The following is an 18,809-nucleotide window of genomic DNA, read 5'->3' as shown; positions in this document are numbered from 1 at the left end:
TTATTTTCCTTTAGAGCTCAAGGAAGATAAATTTTGAAATTTTTTATTATTTTTTTACATGGCTAAAATTAATATATTTTAACATCCGTACGGTTGGATCGTCCAAAAAATCATTCAAAAAATTTATTTTGTTAATCGGCATCGAATCTTGTTTTAGGGAGTAGTACTTTTACCTCATTTTCCTTAAAAACATAAACAAGATAAATTTTAAATTTTTTTATTATTTTTTTACATGGCTAAAATCAATACATGTTAATATCCGTACGGTTTGATCGTCGAAAAAATCATTTCAAAAAATTATTTCGTTAATCGGCAACGAATCTTATTTTAGGGAGTTGTACTTTTACCTCATTTTCCTTTAAAACTCAAGGAAGATAAATTTTGAAATTTTTTATTATTTTTTTACATGGCTAAAATAAATATATTTTAACATCCGTATGGTTGGATCGTCCAAAAAATATTTTGAAAAAATATGTCCTTGATCAGCAATGAATCTTATTTCACGAAGTTGTACTTTTACCTTATTTTTCTTATAAAGCCAAGCAAGATAAATTTTAAAAAATTTTATAATTTTTTTATATGGCTAAAATTAATATATTTTAACATCCGTACGGTTGGATCGTCCAAAAAATTATTTCAAAAATTATTTCGTTAATCAGCAACGAATCTTGTTTTAGGGAGTTGTACTTTTACCTCATTTTCCTTAAAAACTCAAGCAAGATAAATTTTATTTTTATTTTATTTTTTTACGTGGCTAAAATCAATATATGTTAAGATTCGTACGGTTGGATCGCCCAAAAAATCATTTGAAAAATTTATTTCGTTAATCGGCAACGAATCTTGTTTTAGGAAGTTGTACTTTTACCTCATTTTCCTTATAAAGTCAAGCAAGTTAAATTTTGAAATTTATTATTATTTTTTTACATGGCTAAAATCAATATATGTTAACATCCGTAAGGTTTGATCGTCTAAAAAATCATTTGAAAAGATTATTTCGCTAATTATCAATCAATCTGAATTTTAGATTTTAGACAACGGTTTCTGCAAAATACCGTTGTGTGATAAATTCTCACAATCGACGGTTCTCATTCTTCCAACTAAGCAATCCAAGTAAAATCAATCAACGACTCTCATTTCGCCAACTCAGCGATCCAAGTGAAATATTTTCCACTAATCAGGTGGTGCCATGATTCTTGTAAACAGACGACAGTTATTCTGTCAAAATTGTAAAACCATTGTATGATGCTTCTCTGTTGACTCCTTTATACAACAGACTCCGTAAACCGTTGTTTATATGTATATTTTGTAACAACTGTTTTTTCAAATTAGTCCAAAACCATTGTCTGAGTTTACAATAGGTTAGCTTATTAACAACGGTTTTGGACTGTTATGTTAAAGATCTATGACAATAGTGCAATTTAAGAACTGTTGTCTACCTCGATAAGAGGATGCCACAGAGACAAGTCTTTCGAAAAACTGCTATAACCGTTGTTCTACATGTTGTCTAACAACAGTTATTCGCGGAAAAAAAATTCCCCGTCGTCTCCTAATTTGGGGCAACGGTTTTTTGGTCGACCGTTGTTTCATAGGTGTTGTGTGATTGCAAATTTCTTGTAGTGGGTGTTGTAGCATCAAAGGTAGCCAGATACTGTAAAAATCAGATTAAGCAGGCTATTCAAACAAAAATCGGGAGGGGTTTGAATGTTTATCTCAGTTGCAAGGTGATTAGTCCCTCACTGTATTATCTCCGAGAGGTAACAGTATGCATTAGGAAGATAGCGGACCCTCAACTTCTAAACTACCAGTTCCAGTCATGTCCTGATTATGCTAACCGTTGTTGGTTTTTTTTAATCTAAACTTGGAATTATTTACATCTGTTTTATTATTATCTAGTCCGTTGGTGTGTCTTGCATTGCCAGGAGGCTTGGTCTTTAAGTTGTGGCGTGATTCTAGGAGTTTAGGAGAATAATTATGTGGTGCGAGTAGTGGTAGGAAAGTTGTTGTTATCAATCTTGTACGATAAAGACATTATTATATATATATATTGAATATATAACTAATTCATAAGAACATTGCTAATTCTTAAATCACATAAGCATATAAGAATTAACAATTAAATTAGGAGAAGGGTTTGAGAAAACAAACAGAGATTGGATTTAATCTCGAGTCCAGAAAACTGTCTCCTTAAAGCAGTTTCGCCCCGCACCATCCGTGTTTAGCGACCTGCTTCCCAGGATAAAATGAGATACTAGTATAATCGATAGATCGAATATACTCTCAGCGAACTTGAACTGAGCCCGAGAACTATCACCGGAATATTGGAAAAATTTAAGACTAAAGAGACCAAGAATGAAAGAGATGACTCTTATTTCCTTGACTTAATAAAACTGGTGTCCTAAGACTCTATTTATAAAGAGAGGCTTGAAAGGACTTGTTTTTTTTTTTCGATATGGTACATGGTATTTATAAGAAAAACTAAGGAATAGGTTTGTGCTACTCTCGATGTGGTACAAAACCACTTTTCATATTAAAAGGTAAAACTTTGGAATATCAGTTATCATTCACCTTTTACTCATTTTGAGCGTGTTAATATGCGTTGGAATCCCCTCGAAGAGAAGAATACGTTCCAATAAATACACACCACTAACACATAATGTGTCTCACTCATATAGAGTCTCAAAATGATTCACAACTTAGTCTAAAATACTAAGTTTATCCAACAATCCCCCACAAATGAGATTGATAGTCCAGTAGCACGCACCACATAGACACCACATAGACAGACAGATGCGGAGCTTGACTTGGTGATAGTTTCGGCGGTCAGATATAGCATACGATAGGTAGAGAATGCTCCTTGAACCTTCGCTCGAATAAGTATATCGACTTTACTGGTAGACAGTATGACGCGATGTTCTTGAACTGTTCGACCGTTTGTGTAAACGATGACATACTCATCACTATATCTTTCCTGACTCATTCAGTTCTCATGATTATGTCCATTTTGGCCCTGGAACATCGTCCTGGTTCTGCAAGAGTTTCTAAAGAATTGTGCCTCGCAATTCTCCTTTGGAGCGGCCATACTTCTCTCTTATATAGGTGATCTTTATCTTATAGAGTAACCCACGTTTACTCAACCGAATATTATGTATTCAAACTTGAAATCCTTGTATTCGTCAAAGATCATTAAAAGCATAAAGCTTAACCTCGTACCTTACGGGTCTCACTGTTTCATCATCATAGAAATAGGCCAGGGGTTACCCCCACAGTGATTTAGTCATCATGATTTAGTTGTCCCATTGAACCAAGTTCTTGGCATCTCCAGTCAGCAAGGTTGGGTGTCCACCATGACGCCTTTAAGCAATAGGCAAGGCTCATTCCTCTCGATGATTTGACAACTATCTCTCGGTCTAACTAGATTCCCTTGTCTTAAACAGATTCACTCAGTTTAACCATCTGGTCAGTGGATCCAAACATTATCATTTGACTTTACATAGTCAATCATGATAATTCTCGTTGAGAATAGTTGTTTAATGGTATTATGTCCTCATCATAGATGTGAGACATACCATTTCATACACAATAATGTGATCTCCCAATTTGCATATTGATTACACGATATATGCATATTGAAGACACATTTTCCTTGTCATTTAGGAATATCCTTACAAAGTGGCTACTCAGCCTTTTAACTGTATTTATTTTATGCACCAGACTCGTATTCCATCATGAATCGAGCTAAGTTTAGGATTTCCATGACACGACTGCTAAGTGTGAAATGTATTCTCGAATGACTTTTAAGTTCTTAAAGTCAAATATCTAATTTACATACTATATTCACATAGTATAATTAGATATCTTTCATATTGCAGTCCAAGCTCACGAGCACATATCATACACCTTAAATCTCATTGCAATCACTTCCAAGTGACCAATTTCCATTGTACTCGTGCATCTACCCAGTTTACCAACTGTATAGCCTATGTCTAATTTTGTACAATTTTAAAAAGTACAACAGACTTGTAATCCTTCTTGAGAGATCCTTGTTCATCTACGCTTGGATAAATATAAATCCATTCCAGCTATGACAACTTTAGCTTCGTTGATCTCTTCAAAATTCACATCACCAACATGTGACATGTATCATCTAAAACTTTTAAAGTCACGAAGATTGTAATCTTTAAATAAAACTTTTCAATCTCATCAAGATTTTCAGAGATGATCCTCTTGTCATTACTTCTCGTAATGATCAGATCACTCACATGCAACCAATTATGACTTGCATATCATATGTAAATAACACATGCATGCTTGTCAATTCTCTGATTTTGAATTAGTTTGACATCTCATATTGACATATTTCATATTTATGAAATAACTTTACTAGTTATTACTTAAGGCTTCACTTGTTATTGATATTACCAGCTTTTAGCGTCCCAAAAACCAGCAATTTCAGTTTGCATCATTAACGAGTTTAAGCGTCCTTAAACTGGCAATCCTTATTCACATAGCAACCAATTTTGAGCGTCCTCAAAATGGCAACCATGTCATTTATTTGAAGCCATTGCTTATCATAGCAATATCAAATTTAATATGCCATTATTTCGTGTCAATGTTGTTTCACTCAACATGATCACCGAAAATACAGATTTTCAACTCTTGCTTTATCTAGAGCAACTCTCGGGTTCACGTAAATAGATATTTCTCCAAATATCTATTTAGAAAGATCATCTCAATGTTCATTGATGCACTTTTAAATTTCACAATACGATAATTTTAGTATCATCTTAATGAACATTATTCTCAAAACTCGAGAATATTTCATAAATTATATAAGGTCATCACTTTCGACTGTAATATTTTTGTATCAGTCTGACCTTATACTTCCTTCAGACCCAGATATATTTTTCCAATTTAAAAATTCATTTGGGTCCTAATGCTTCTATCTCGTAAGAAGATCTATATATTTTTTAAACAAGATTCTGTCAAACAGAACCACTCTCTCTATTTCTTAACATCCTTTCCCCCACAAAGGACATAGAGAGAACATGCACAATCCATTTTCTAGTACACGTGCTAGAAAATCTTGATTTATTGACTCTTAGTAATAGTCAAATTTTCTATTGATATATTCACTTATCAAGAAATTATACGAGAAGCGCATTGCTTCTATTAAATTTACGAGTTCACCTTCAAGCAAATTATCAAGACAATCGGGACTAGCAATTATCCAAGTCTTTTGCTCTCTGCAGGTTCATCATCACATTCATCCAATAACTCGTAAGTTCATTTAGATGACTTTTAATTACAGATCTACTAGGATCTACTAGCTTATCGCATAAGCATTCCTAAACTCTGTAATAGTATTCTTACGAATCTCAAAAATTAGATTCATATATCGGATATTATTAGACTCAACCATTGTCTATGTATCCATCCAAAATATCTCAATTGATTTTGGATCTCATGCTACCAACAGAGGTATTGGTATCAAGTTTCGAGATACCCCCACATTTCAATTATTTTCAAGAATGTTTCATTACATTCCACTATTCATAGAAAATTCAATAATTTTCTATTTTAGATACCCCACAATTTTAATATTTTACAGAATGTCAGAAAATATTCCAAAACTAATAGGAAATTTAATTATTTCCTTCTATGGTATCATGTTTAAGGAACGATTAGCCCTTCGTAACTAATATCCTCAAATTCAGTGATAGTCTGAGCTGATCACAATCGTTTTGCATCTCTCTCAGAGCGCAACTCAAGCCTGCATCTACTCCATTTATTTAATGCGAGTAAGGTGCAACGACCTCATGAATATTCACGTTGCAAACAGAATTTTCCCGGTGATTATTCATCATCAAATTTATTCACTACCATCTTAATTATCTGTATTAAGTTGGATTTGCCCTTGAGTTTATAGAGCACACATCTCTCTATTTAGCTTCAATATTGACTCGACTACGAGTACGAGTGATAAATATTTTACTATCAAACCAGACAGTAAACACGTATCGTGTCACTACCTCTCATCTGAGCAGGTTTTACGTCATTCATTAAAACCCATAAGATTCTAATATCATGTTTAAAGAACTTCCTGTGGTTCTTATCATTAAAAATTCAATTACCGAATTTCTCTAAAATATTTATATGGTTCACACGAACCTACATTTCTGGCTCACCTACAGGTACAACCATAAAAGGCCCAAGGAAGAATATAAATCTTCAATAACCCCACATTCAGTGATCCTTGATCAACTGATGCGTTAGGGTTAACAACTTTTCGGATTCTCTCCGAAGTTCAGCGTAACTACTGAGATCAATATTCGCCGTATTAAATATCATATGGATCACTATAATAGGCTCGTGTGTCACTGCCGCAGCAGACCGACACCAACACGTGAAATTACTATTTAACTGGAGGAAAAATCCAACCAAAAAAATATAATTTATGTGCCGACCCATAACCTGTACTCCAGGCCCATTAGGTTTTTTAATGTGGAGAATCCTGAGCAATTGTAAATCTGGTTCACTTCAGCTGCCCACCTCGTCACATTATTTAACAACAAACATGTTACTGCATTCTATCCAGTATTACAAATTTGTGATATAACTCCATTATTAAAGATTAAATAATAATAATTGATGCCTTATCATCACTCAACAATGATTAAAAAATTAATCACCAAATAATCAAGTTCCATCATGAAGGGTCACATTTATGTAGCCATATCATTTAATTGCATAGCAATATCATGTTATGAACTTGCAAACACGCATGTAAACTATAGCATATACGATTCTTGTATCAGTGTACTAATAATTCCAAAATCAATTCAGAATTAAGAAATCAATCACCATGTTAACAAAACATAATAAGCTATCCATTAATAGCGAAAACATGGACGAATTATAAATTTGGGTTTAATCTACCAATTTGTAATGATCAACCCGAGAGAGATGTCACCAAATATGTCCACTTGAATATAAGTTGATCATAAATCAATAACCATTAAAGCATCAATAGCCTTATAAGAAACCAATTATCCAACAACTTTGTGCTTACTTTTGCCTCGTACCTGTTATGCTTAAACAAAGCACCACTTAAAATCAAATTTATATTAATTTCAAGCACATGGCAACAAGAGATCAAAGAAATTAACGCACTAAATTTAATTTAATTAATGAGGCAAATAATGGCCACTCATATACCCATAAATAAATCCAATTTAAACAATCAAATTGACCTTTGCGTCTACTCACAAGAAAGTATGAAAATTGAAGAAAACTGCTTTAAGATTGTTATCAATCTTGTACGATAAAGACATTATTATATATATATATTGAATATATAACTAATTCATAAGAACATTGCTAATTCTTAAATCACATAAGCATATAAGAATTAACAATTAAATTAGGAGAAGGGTTTGAGAAAACAAACAGAGATTGGATTTAATCTCGAGTCCAGAAAACTATATCCTTAAAGCAGTTTCGCCCCGCACCATCCGTTTTTAGCGACCTGCTTCCCAAGATAAAACGAGATACTAGTATAATCGATAGATCGAATATACTCTCAGCGAACTTGAACTGAGCCCGAGAACTATCACCGGAATATTGGAAAAATTTAAGACTAAAGAGACCAAGAATGAAAGAGATGACTCTTATTTCCTTGACTTAATAAAACTGGTGCCCTAAGACTCTATTTATAAAGAGAGGCTTGAAAGGACTTGTTTTTTTTTTGATGTGGTACATGGTATTTATAAGAAAAACTAAGGAATAGGTTTGTGCTACTCTCGATGTGGTACAAAACCACTTTTCATATTAAAAGGTAAAACTTTGGAATATCAGTTCTCATTCACCTTTTACTCATTTTGAGCGTGTTAATATGCGTTGGAATTCCCTCGAAGAGAAGAATACGTTCCAATAAATACACACCACTAACACATAATGTGTCTCACTCATATAGAGTCTCAAAATGATTCACAACTTAGTCTAAAATACTAAGTTTGTCCAACAGTTGTTACGTTTAATCCCTATTTCTTAGCATTTGATTTCTGTAGTTTTTCCTTATATATCAGTTTGTTTGGTCATTAATAAAATTACGCCTTTGAGCATATTGTTTTGTTCTCTCAGTTTTACATATAAACACTTTATTTGATCAAGAACTTAGCATTGATCTGGGGTCTAGTTTCAATAATCTGGTATCAGAGCTTGTGTTACGTGGTGGATGCCCAAATATATGCCAAAGGGTGTTTCGATGGAGACGGGAAAGAACAAAGACAATGCCTTGAGTTTGAGTTATCCTATGCTGAATAGAGCGAATTATACAGCATGGGCTTTGAAAGTAAAGATGAACTTGCAGGCCCATGGCGTCTGGGAGGCCATGTCACCAAAGGACCCAAAGGCTGTGGTTGAAGATAAGATCGATAAACAGGCCCTGGCGGCGATTTACCAGGGTATTCCTGAAGACATTCTCCTTTCGATTGCTGACAAAGATACCGCGAAGGAAGCTTGGGATGCTATCAAGGTTCTATGTCAGGGTGCAGATCGTGTCAAACAGGCCAAAATACAAACTCTGAGAACCGAATTCGAGTCACTCACCATGAGAGATTCAGATTCGCTTGATGAATTTTGTATGAAGATGAGTGGTTTGGTGACGAATATAAGAGCACTGGGCGAGGAGGTGGCTGAAACATACGTGGTTAAAAAACTCTTGCGAGCTGTTCCCCAAAAATTTTTGCAGATTGCTTCCACGATTGAGCAATTTGGCGATTTGGAGAAGATGACAATCGAAGAAACGGTGGGGTCCTTGAAAGCGCATGAAGAAAGGTTAAAGGGAAAGATGGAAAGTGGATCGAGCGAATTACTTCTCACTGAAGAGGAATGGCAGAAGAGAGAAAAAGAAGAGCATAAGTTACTACTTACAAGAGATGAGTGGATGAAGCGTAACAACAAGACAAGCTCGGACTCGTCGTCTCAAAGATTCCGAGGAAGAGAAGGGGTTAGGGGGTTTCGTGATAAAACCAAACTCAGATGCTTCAACTGTCACGGTTTTGGGCATTTTGCCATAGACTACAAGAGTAACAAGCATGATAAGGAGACTAAAGATGAGGTAAATATTTCGCAAATACCAGACGAGGAACCAGCCTTGTTATTGACAGAGTGTAAAATTGAAGATGGCAGTGTTATGTTGGTGAATAAAGAAAAGATTATGCCTAAGTTAAAGATGAACAGGGATGAAAACGAATTTGAGTCTAATCTATGGTATTTGGACAATGGCGCTAGCAACCACATGACCGAAATTCGATCAAAATTTAAGACGCTGAATGAGAACATAACAGGGCAGGTCAAATTTGGTGATGGGCCTATGGTGAACATTAATGGGAAAGGTTCTGTGGGAATCATGTGCAAGGATGGAAAGGAACGGTTTTTACGTGAGGTATATTACATTCCTTCGCTTTGCAATAATATCATTAGTCTTGGTCAGTTTTCGGAAGAGGGAAATTTAGTTGTGCTTAAGGGTAATTTTCTTTGGGTGCGTGATAAAAATGGCATATTGGTTATGAAAGTTAAAAGGTCCATGAATATGCTGTATAAAATTATTTTGGAGCCAAGTGTGTCGAGTTGTATGCTGTCAAAGGTTGAGGATCACACCTGGTTGTGGCATTCGCGTCTTGGGCATGTAAATTTTAATGCCATGATGTTGATGTCATCAACTAATATGGTGCATGGACTACCAAGCTTGAGTCATCCTAAGGAACCCTGTACTGGGTGTTTAATGGCGAAGCAAACTCGGAAAGCTTTTCCCTCAAAGTCGAATTTCTGTGCAAAGAAGACACTGGAACTTGTACATGGGGACTTATGCGGACCCATCTCACCGTGTACACCAGCGGGAAACAAATATGTATTCTTGCTGGTCGACGATTTCAGTCGTGTTATGTGGGCATATCTCTTGAAAACCAAGGATGAAGCACTGGGAGCTTTTAAAAAATTCAGAGCACAAGTAGAGAATGGTGACAATAAGGTGCAAACATTTAGGACGGATCGGGGTGGAGAATTTTGCTCATTGGAAGTCAATAAGTATTGCGAAGATGCTGGCATATATAGGAATTTCACTGCTCCCTACTCGCCACAACAGAATGGTGTGGTCGAGCGAAGGAACCGCACCATGATTGAGATGGCGAGAAGCTTATTAAAGGGAATGAAGTTACCGAATAATCTCTGGGGCGAAGCTATAAGGCATTCGGTTTATCTACTTAACAGGCTGCCAACTCATTCCATTTCTGGTGTTACACCGTTTGAGGCGTGGTCAGGAGAAAAGCCCCATCTCGAGCATGCACGTGTTTTTGGTTGTGTTGCTCACATGAGGGTTCCCAGTGTACATTTAAAAAAATTAGATGATAGAAGTAAGATGGTGATACACCTTGGAAAGGAGCCTGGTACGAAAGCCTACATGTTATATGACCCGGAGAATAAGTCTTTACATGTTAGTAGGGATGTGGTTTTTGAAGAAAATAAGTCCTGGCCTTGTCAGAAGTATGAAAAGGATGAAACTCTTCAAAGGGAATCTTTTGTTGTGACTGGGATGGTTACAAATACATCAGATGTCAATGAGGAAGCAGAATTTGCAGAACCAGGGACTCCCCAACAAAACTCGATTTCAGAAAGTGAGACAGATAGCTCGGAAACAGGGTCTGTTACGCAAGGTGAAGAATCTGATACAAGCAGTGAGGTAAAACGCTACAGACCACTTGTTGAAATTTATGCCAATACAGAAGAAATTGAAATTGCTGATGAAGAGTTGTATCTCATGGGAGTAGATGAGCCTGTTAACTACAAGTGTGCTGCCAAAGATGAAAATTGGAGAGAAGCTATGCGAAAAGAAATCGAGGCAGTTGAGAAAAATAAGACGTGGAAACTCACGGAGTTGCCTCCTGGACATAAAGCCATTGGATTGAAATGGATTTATAAAATCAAACGGAACACTGATGGTAAAATCATAAAGCAGAAAGCACGCATTGTGGCAAAGGGATATGTGTAGAAAAAGGGGGTTGACTTCAAGGAAATTTTTGCACCAGTGACTCGTCTAGAGATCGTGCGTTTGCTACTTGCTCTTGCTGCGAAAAACAATTGGGAGGTTCATCACCTCGATGTAAAGACGGCGTTTCTTAATGGAGAAATACAAGAGGAAGTGTATGTGATCCAACCTGAAGGGTTTGTTAAAAAGGGAAAAGAAAATATGGTGTACAAGCTAATTAAGGCATTATACGGGCTTCGACAAGCACCACGGGCATGGTACGCAAAGCTGAACAAGTGCCTCGAGGCGTTAGACTTTGTTCGCTGCCCGTATGAACATGCAGTGTACGTTCGAAGAGCTGATGGTGGAATTCTGATAGTGAGTGTGTACGTTGACGATTTGCTGGTTACGGGAACAAGCATCGAAGAAATAAGTAAGTTTAAGAACCAGATGAATATGCAATTCGAGATGACAGATTTGGGAAAATTGTCATATTACTAGGGAATGGAGGTTAAACAAGGTGTGGGGTTCATCGAGATTAAACAGGCTGCGTACGCAAGGAAGATATTAGAAAAGGCCGGTATGGCGGAATGTAATCGTGTCAAGTACCCGATGGATCCCAAGGAGATTCTTACTAAAGATGAGCATGGGGAAGCTGTTGATTCTACGAAGTTCAAAAGTATAGTTGGTGGTCTTCGATACCTGGTCCACACAAGACCAGATATTACTTTCTCAGTCGGGATGATTAGTAGGTTCATGGAACGTCCCACTGTTCTGCATCAAAATGCAGCAAAACGGATCATGAGGTACATTAAAGGCACAGTCGATTTTGGTCTTATATACACCAGAGACAGTAAGAACAATATGCTGACAGGATTCTCGGATAGCGATTTGGGAGGATACACTGAGGACAGGAAAAGTACTGCAGGTATGGTATTTTACTTGAATGATAGTTTGATAACTTGGGTCTCGCAAAAACAAAGGTGCGTAGCTCTCTCATCTTGTGAGGCAGAATTCATGGCGGCTTCTGGAGCTGCGTGTCAAGCTATATGGGTTCGAAAGTTGCTGTCAGTTGTAAAAGGTAGTGAAATTGGTCCGGTGACTCTGTATATCGATAACAAGTCTGCCATAGACTTAGCCAAGAATCCTGTTTTCCATGGGCGAAGTAAGCATATAGACATAAGGTACCATTTTATACGCGAATGCATTGAAAAGGGGGAGATCATAGTGAAGCACATAAGCTCAGAGCATCAGTATGCAGATTCATTAACAAAGGCTCTCACTACTGCCAAATTCGAGACAATGAGAAAGTTGCTGGGTGTTCAGGACTTAAAGCAAGTTTAGATTAAGGGGGAGTTTTGTTGGTTTTTTTTTATCTAAACTTGGAATTATTTACATCTGTTTTATTATTATCTAGTCCGTTGGTGTGTCTTGCATTGCCAGGAGGCTTGGTCTTCAAGTTGTGGCGTGATTCTAGGAGTTTAGGAGAATAATATGTGGTGCGAGTAGTGGTAGGAAAGTTGTTACATTTAATCCCTATTTCTTAGCATTTGATTTCTGTAGTTTTTCCTTATATATCAGTTTGTTTGGTCATTAATAAAATTACGCCTTTGAGCATATTGTTTTGTTCTCTCAGTTTTACATACAAACACTTTATTTGTTCAAGAACTTAGCATTGATATGGGGTCTAGTTTCAATAACCGTGATAACTGTGGCGGTAATAACCCAGGAGGAAATACTATCCTGCTTCCACCAAGTTAAGTGTATGATAGTACGTACTGAGCTGAGGTCATTTGTCAACTGTCTGTGCAAGGGATGAAGTTGCTACTTGTTAGATATAAAGTAAAACATGAATGTGGTCATCTGAACTCTGAACTATATAAGAGGTTTTATGTATTTTTTTTTAATAATGAATCATGTGAAATTGTTATAGAGGATGAATATTTATTAACTGATTCTTCTCCCAGCTGTAATTTTTCTCCTAGTATTTTATTAAAATGGTTTAAACCCCTTTCACTAGATTAAAATTAGTGAAAGTGGCCTTAATTGATGAGATTGAAATAAAAATAGCAGAGAACCAGGTGTGGTTTATAAGTTAAAAAAAAGAAGTAAAATTGGTCTTCGTACATGATAACAATAAAAAACAAATTAAGACATTGTACGTGAAGTGAAACAAGAAAAAAAACCAAGTTCATTGTCAGCCTCCACCACTACTGCTACTGGTTATTTCTATATATTTTGGAACTCCAACTGGTGATAATAGTGTTCATAAAGAATAGAATTGAAAATTGTTTAGTTTAACATTGCTTTGCTAACTAATTCCCAATTATACATACTAGTTCATGATTGGTACATGATGCTTACAAACGGTGGACTATGTACACTTACTCTATTAGTGTTAGAGATCCATGTGCAGTGCAAATCCTGTTATTGTTTCTAAGTGTTTATGTTGTTTGTGCCAGCAGTTTGTAGCTCTATAAACTAACAGTTGCTTATGTTCTCTTGCCACCCTGTTTCAACATCACATGTCTTTCTTTTTCGTTTTTTTTGTTGTTGCTTAATAACATCACATGCCTTTCTTAATCTGCTGTCGACATATTGTCCCCGGTTGCCTACTTTGTTTTGTTTATACCACTAGTATTTATAGTTGTTTGTGTTGTTCCGCGTCCTTTCCTCTTGGGGTTTGAATTTGATTGGTATCTTGGAAGGGTAGAAATTGTTTATTTATTCTGGGTTTGGTAGTATTTGTTGGAATATTAATTTAATCTAAATATGATTAATTCTGTTTTAATAATAAATCAGCTGTGTATATGTGGTTGTATGCAGTTAGAATAGGTCTTAGTAGTTATGTCTATCTAGGAGAGTAATGGAGATAAATCAGGTATTTAGTTCCTGGTTTATAGTTGTTAGTTTATCTTATTTTAAACATTCAGCATGTATTCATTTTAGTCATCTCTTCAATTATTATCCATTCAGAAATATTAGTCAAGCACGTTTGCTTATTGTGAGTCTATATTACTATATCTACACTTATATCTGGTATCAGAGCTTGATACATACAATCTGTCTGTACACTCATGGAAACGAACAGGGGAAAGGAGGGCTCATTTGGTTTAAGTTTTCCGATGCTCAACAAAATGAACTACACAGCATGGTCACTAAAAATGAAGGTTTTCATGCAAGCCCACGGCGTGTGGGATGCTATAGAACCTAAAAAAGCTACAGCAGCTGTCGAGGATAAGGTAGATAAACGTGCAATGGCCATAATCTACCAGGGAATTGCTGAGGACCTGTTGTTGTCAATTGCAGACAAGAAAACCTCAAAGGAGGCGTGGGATGCCATCAAGACAGTACATCTGGGTACAGATAAAGTAAAAAAAGCGAAGGTTCAGACTCTTAAATCAGAGTTTGAAGCCCTCACTATGAAGGACACTGAGCAACTTGACGATTTCTGTATGAGGCTGAACGGCTTAGTAGCCAATATACGTACGTTGGGAGAGGAGATTGAAGAAGAATACGTGGTCAAGAAAATTCTGCGAGCTGTACCCACCAGATTCTTACAGATAGCTTCAGCTATTGAGCAGTTCGGGAACCTGGAGCAAATGTCTGTTGAGGAGACAGTGGGCTCTCTTAAGGCCCATGAAGAAAGAGTACGTGGGAAAAATGAGAGCAGTGATCAACAGCTACTTCTCACCGAAGAAGAATGGGTGAAAAGGGAGAATAAGGAAGGCCAACTATTACTCACTCGGGATGAGTGGGTGAAGCGAGCGAACAGAGGTAGCTCACGGGGAAGAGATGTAACAAAGGGAAGAGACTTCTCTAGAGGTGGTCGTGACAGAAACAACATAGGCTGTTTTAATTGCAGTGCTTACGGACACTATGCTGCGGAGTGTCGTAAACCCAGGAGAGAAAAGGAGCAAACTCATGAGGCAAATTTGGCCTATGTAAATGATGATGAACCCACTCTTTTGCTGGCAGAATGTCATGGTGTCAAGGATGAGATGATTTTGCTCCATGAAGGAGGAGTAAGTCCAAAATTGAACAAAGCTGGATTCGAAGGACAAAGGGACACAAGTGTGTGGTATCTCGATAATGGGGCTAGTAACCACATGACCGGTTACCGTCACAAGTTCACTAAACTGGATGAAGGATTGAGAGGTAGAGTCAAGTTTGGAGATGGATCCACAGTTGAAATACATGGGAAAGGATCAATCAATCTTACAACTCAGGATGGCAAGGAATGTACTCTCAAAGAGGTATACTTTATTCCAAGTCTATGCAATAATATAATTTCATTGGGCCAATTGTCTAAAGGTGGTAGTAAAGTGATTATTAAGGGAGAATTTTTGTGGATTTATAATGAGAAAAATACCATGATAATGAAAGTGAAGCGTGCATCAAATAGATTATACAAGGTTTTAACAAAAGATACTAGTGGAATGTGTTTGTTAACAAAAGCAGATGATTTAACCTTGCTTTGGCATGCACGGCTTGGTCATGTGAATTTTAACTCTATGAATCTGATGTCCAAGAATCGAATGGTACATGGTTTGCCCACTTTTACACACCCAAAGGAAGTGTGTAAGGGATGCTTGATGTCTAAACAGGAGAGACGCCCATTTCCCACACAGTCTGTCTTTAGTGCCAAGGAACGGCTGGAACTCATCCATGGAGACATCTGTGGCCCTATCTCTCCATCAACATCAGCTGGTAACAAGTATTTTCTATTGTTTGTTGACGATTTTAGTCGTGCAATGTGGGTTTATATGCTCAGGACAAAAGATGAAGCACTGACATATTTTAAGACATTTAAAGTATTAGTGGAAAAGGAATCAAACCAGACTATTAAAGTTCTTCGCATTGATAGAGGAGGAGAATTCTGCTCGAAGGCCTTTGCAAGTTTTTGTAACGATATGGGTATTGCTCGCCACTTTACAGCTCCATACACTCTACAACAGAAAGGAGTTGTGGAGCGACGTAACAGAACTGTGGTTGCCATGGGGAGGAGTCTACTCAAAGAAAGAAACATGCCTATGTATATGTGGGGAGAAGCAATAAGGCACGCCGTTTATTTGTTAAACCGAGTGCCAACTCGAGCAGTTGAAGGTGCAACGCCTTATGAGTCATGGTCAAAGAAAAAGCCACAGGTGGAATTTCTCAAGGTCTTTGGCTGCATTGCTTATATGAAAGTACCAAGTGTGCATACAACTAAATTGGATGACAGAAGTGTTCATGTTGTTCATCTTGGACGAGAAGCAGGTACAAATGCTTACCGTTTGTTCAATCCCGACACTGGGCGTGTGCACATTAGTCGGGACGTCGTGTTCGATGAAGCAAAGGGATGGAATTGGAACAATGCAACTAAAGATGATACACAGGTATCGACATCGTTCACTGTGGCAGGGGTATTCGGTGAAGAAACTCAGGACGAAGAAATATCAAGTGATCAAGGCACTCCTCGAGTGGAAAATATGGGAGATGAAAACTGGTCAAACAATCATTCTTTTGAATCAGGTGAAGCAGAGTCACCTCAGTCACATACCTTACAGACTTCTCAGTCTCGTTACAGCACCACAGAAACTCTAAATGAAGATGCCTATGATGGTAGTGAGTCACCTCATCGTTACAGGCTACTTCAGGACATATACAACGAAACTGAGCAGCAGGAACGGGACGATGACTTAGCTGACGAGTTGTTGTTAGCTGGGATTGATGAACCAGTACATTTCGCAGAAGCAGTAAAAGAAAGTTGCTGGAGACAGGCCATGGACTGTGAAATTGAAGCTATAGAGAGAAACAGAACCTGGGAATTGATAAACTTGTCACCTGGTCACAAGTCGATTGCTTTGAAGTGGGTTTACAAAGTAAAAAAAGACACCGATGGGAAGATTTTGAAGCATAAGGCAAGACTCGTCGCCAAGGGATATGTACAGAAATGTGGTATTGATTTTGAACAAGCTTTTGCCCCAGTAACAAGGATGGAAACAGTACGATTACTTCTAGCATTGGCAGCCCAAAATTCTTGGGAAGTTCATCATTTGGACGTTAAATCAGCGTTCTTAAATGGTCAACTATATGAGGAGGTATATGTCCAGCAACCAGAAGGTTATGAGAAGCAAGGGGAAGAGCAAAAGGTCTACAGGTTGTTTAAAGCACTGTACGGGCTTCGACAAGCTCCTCGAGCTTGGTACAATCAACTGAATAAGTGTCTGGAAAAACTTGGGTTTATCAAATGCCCGTTGGAACATGCTGTGTATACTAAAAAGGAGGATGATGAAACTTTGATTATAGGTATATATGTAGATGACTTGATCATCACGGGCACGAATATAACCAATATTGTTCAGTTCAAGGCACAGATGAGTAAAGAATTCGAGATGTTAGATCTTGGACAACTGAGTTATTATCTTGGCATTGAAGTAAAACAAGGAGCAGGGCATATCGAGTTAAAACAGACGGCGTACGCTAGAAAAGTGTTGGAGAAGGCTGGCTTAACAGAGTGCAACTCAGCCAATACCCGATGGAACCAAAGATTCAACTACACAAGGATGAGAAAGGTGAAGCTGTAAATTCTACGGATTTTAAGAGTATGGTGGGTGGTTTGAGGTACTTGGTGCATACGCGCCCTGACATTGCGTATGCAGTAGGCTTGGTGAGTAGATTCATGGAGAGACCTACTGTGTTGTATCTAAATGCTGTAAAAAGAATTATGAGGTACGTGAAAGGGACGTTAAACTATGGACTGGTGTATGCTCGAGGTCGTGGTGACTATATGCTTTCTGGCTTCTCGGATAGTGATCTTGCAGGCGACATTGTGGATAGGAAATCAACAGGAGGTATGGCTTTTTATCTTGATGAATCATTGATCACATGGGTATCTCAAAAACAACGATGTGTGGCGTTGTCATCATGTGAAACTGAGTTTATGGCAGCCACGGCTGCGGCCTGTCAAGGGATTTGGTTACACAGTTTGTTAAGTCAGATTATGAACATCAAAGCTGGACCAGTTGTGCTTTACATTGATAATAGGTCTGCTATAGACCTTGCTAAAAATCCAGTGTTCCACGGACATAGTAAACACATAGATGTGCGCTACCACTTCATCCGAAAATGTGTAGAGAAAGGTTCCATAGTTATCAGACATGTGAACACAGAAGCACAGCGAGCAGATATTCTTACAAAGCCTATGTCAATTGTTAAGTTTGAAAGGATGCGCCAGCTGCTGGGAGTGAAGGACCTTAATCAATTTTAGATTAAGGGGGAGTTTGTTGGAATATTAATTTAATCTAAATATGATTAATTCTGTTTTAATAATAAATCAGCTATGTATACGTGGTTGTATGCAGTTAGAATAGGTCTTAGTAGTTGAGTCTATCTAGGAGAGTAATGGAGATAAATACGGTATTTAGTTCCTGGTTTATAGTTGTTAGTTTCTCTTATTTTAAACATTCAGCATGTATTCATTTTAGTCATCTCTTCAATTATTATCCATTCAGAAATATTAGTCAAGCACGTTTGCTTATTGTGAGTCTATATTACTATATCTACACTTATAGTATTAGTATCACTATAAATGTACTAGGAGTACTCCTTAATCATAGGATTATTAAATTTACATGTTTACTTCGTGTTCACCACTTTTGATGTGAACTTTTAGTTTTTTTTAAGGTACTAGGAGTACTCCTTGAGATTTTTGTCATATTTTAATGTATTTTTCATGGGTACATTATCACTATGAACACCTTGCCCCGTAAAAGTGAATTGTGATATTATGTTGCCTTATAAA

At 37.2% G+C, this 18,809-nt stretch overlaps 1 protein-coding gene across 1 annotated transcript; it reads left to right on the top strand.

Annotated features, from left to right (window-relative positions):
• The first annotated feature begins 17,612 nt into the window (after window positions 1-17,612).
• On the top strand, window positions 17,613-18,275 carry LOC141659730 (secreted RxLR effector protein 161-like). The gene has a single exon (XM_074466658.1). It carries the CDS (start codon window positions 17,613-17,615, stop codon window positions 18,273-18,275), a length of 663 nt encoding a protein of 220 aa, XP_074322759.1.
• The last annotated feature ends 534 nt before the right edge of the window (window positions 18,276-18,809 follow it).

The sequence above is a fragment of the Apium graveolens genome, chromosome 5, assembly GCF_009905375.1.
Source record: "Apium graveolens cultivar Ventura chromosome 5, ASM990537v1, whole genome shotgun sequence".
NCBI classification, from domain to species: domain Eukaryota; kingdom Viridiplantae; phylum Streptophyta; class Magnoliopsida; order Apiales; family Apiaceae; genus Apium; species Apium graveolens.
The sequence above is the reverse complement of the archived record's forward strand: the minus strand, read 5'-3'. Positions and strand labels throughout refer to the sequence as shown.

Excerpts from the sequence above, each read along its gene's own strand:
- LOC141659730 (XM_074466658.1), top strand. The coding sequence starts at position 17,613 with ATGGTGGGTGGTTTGAGGTACTTGGTGCATACGCGCCCTGACATTGCG.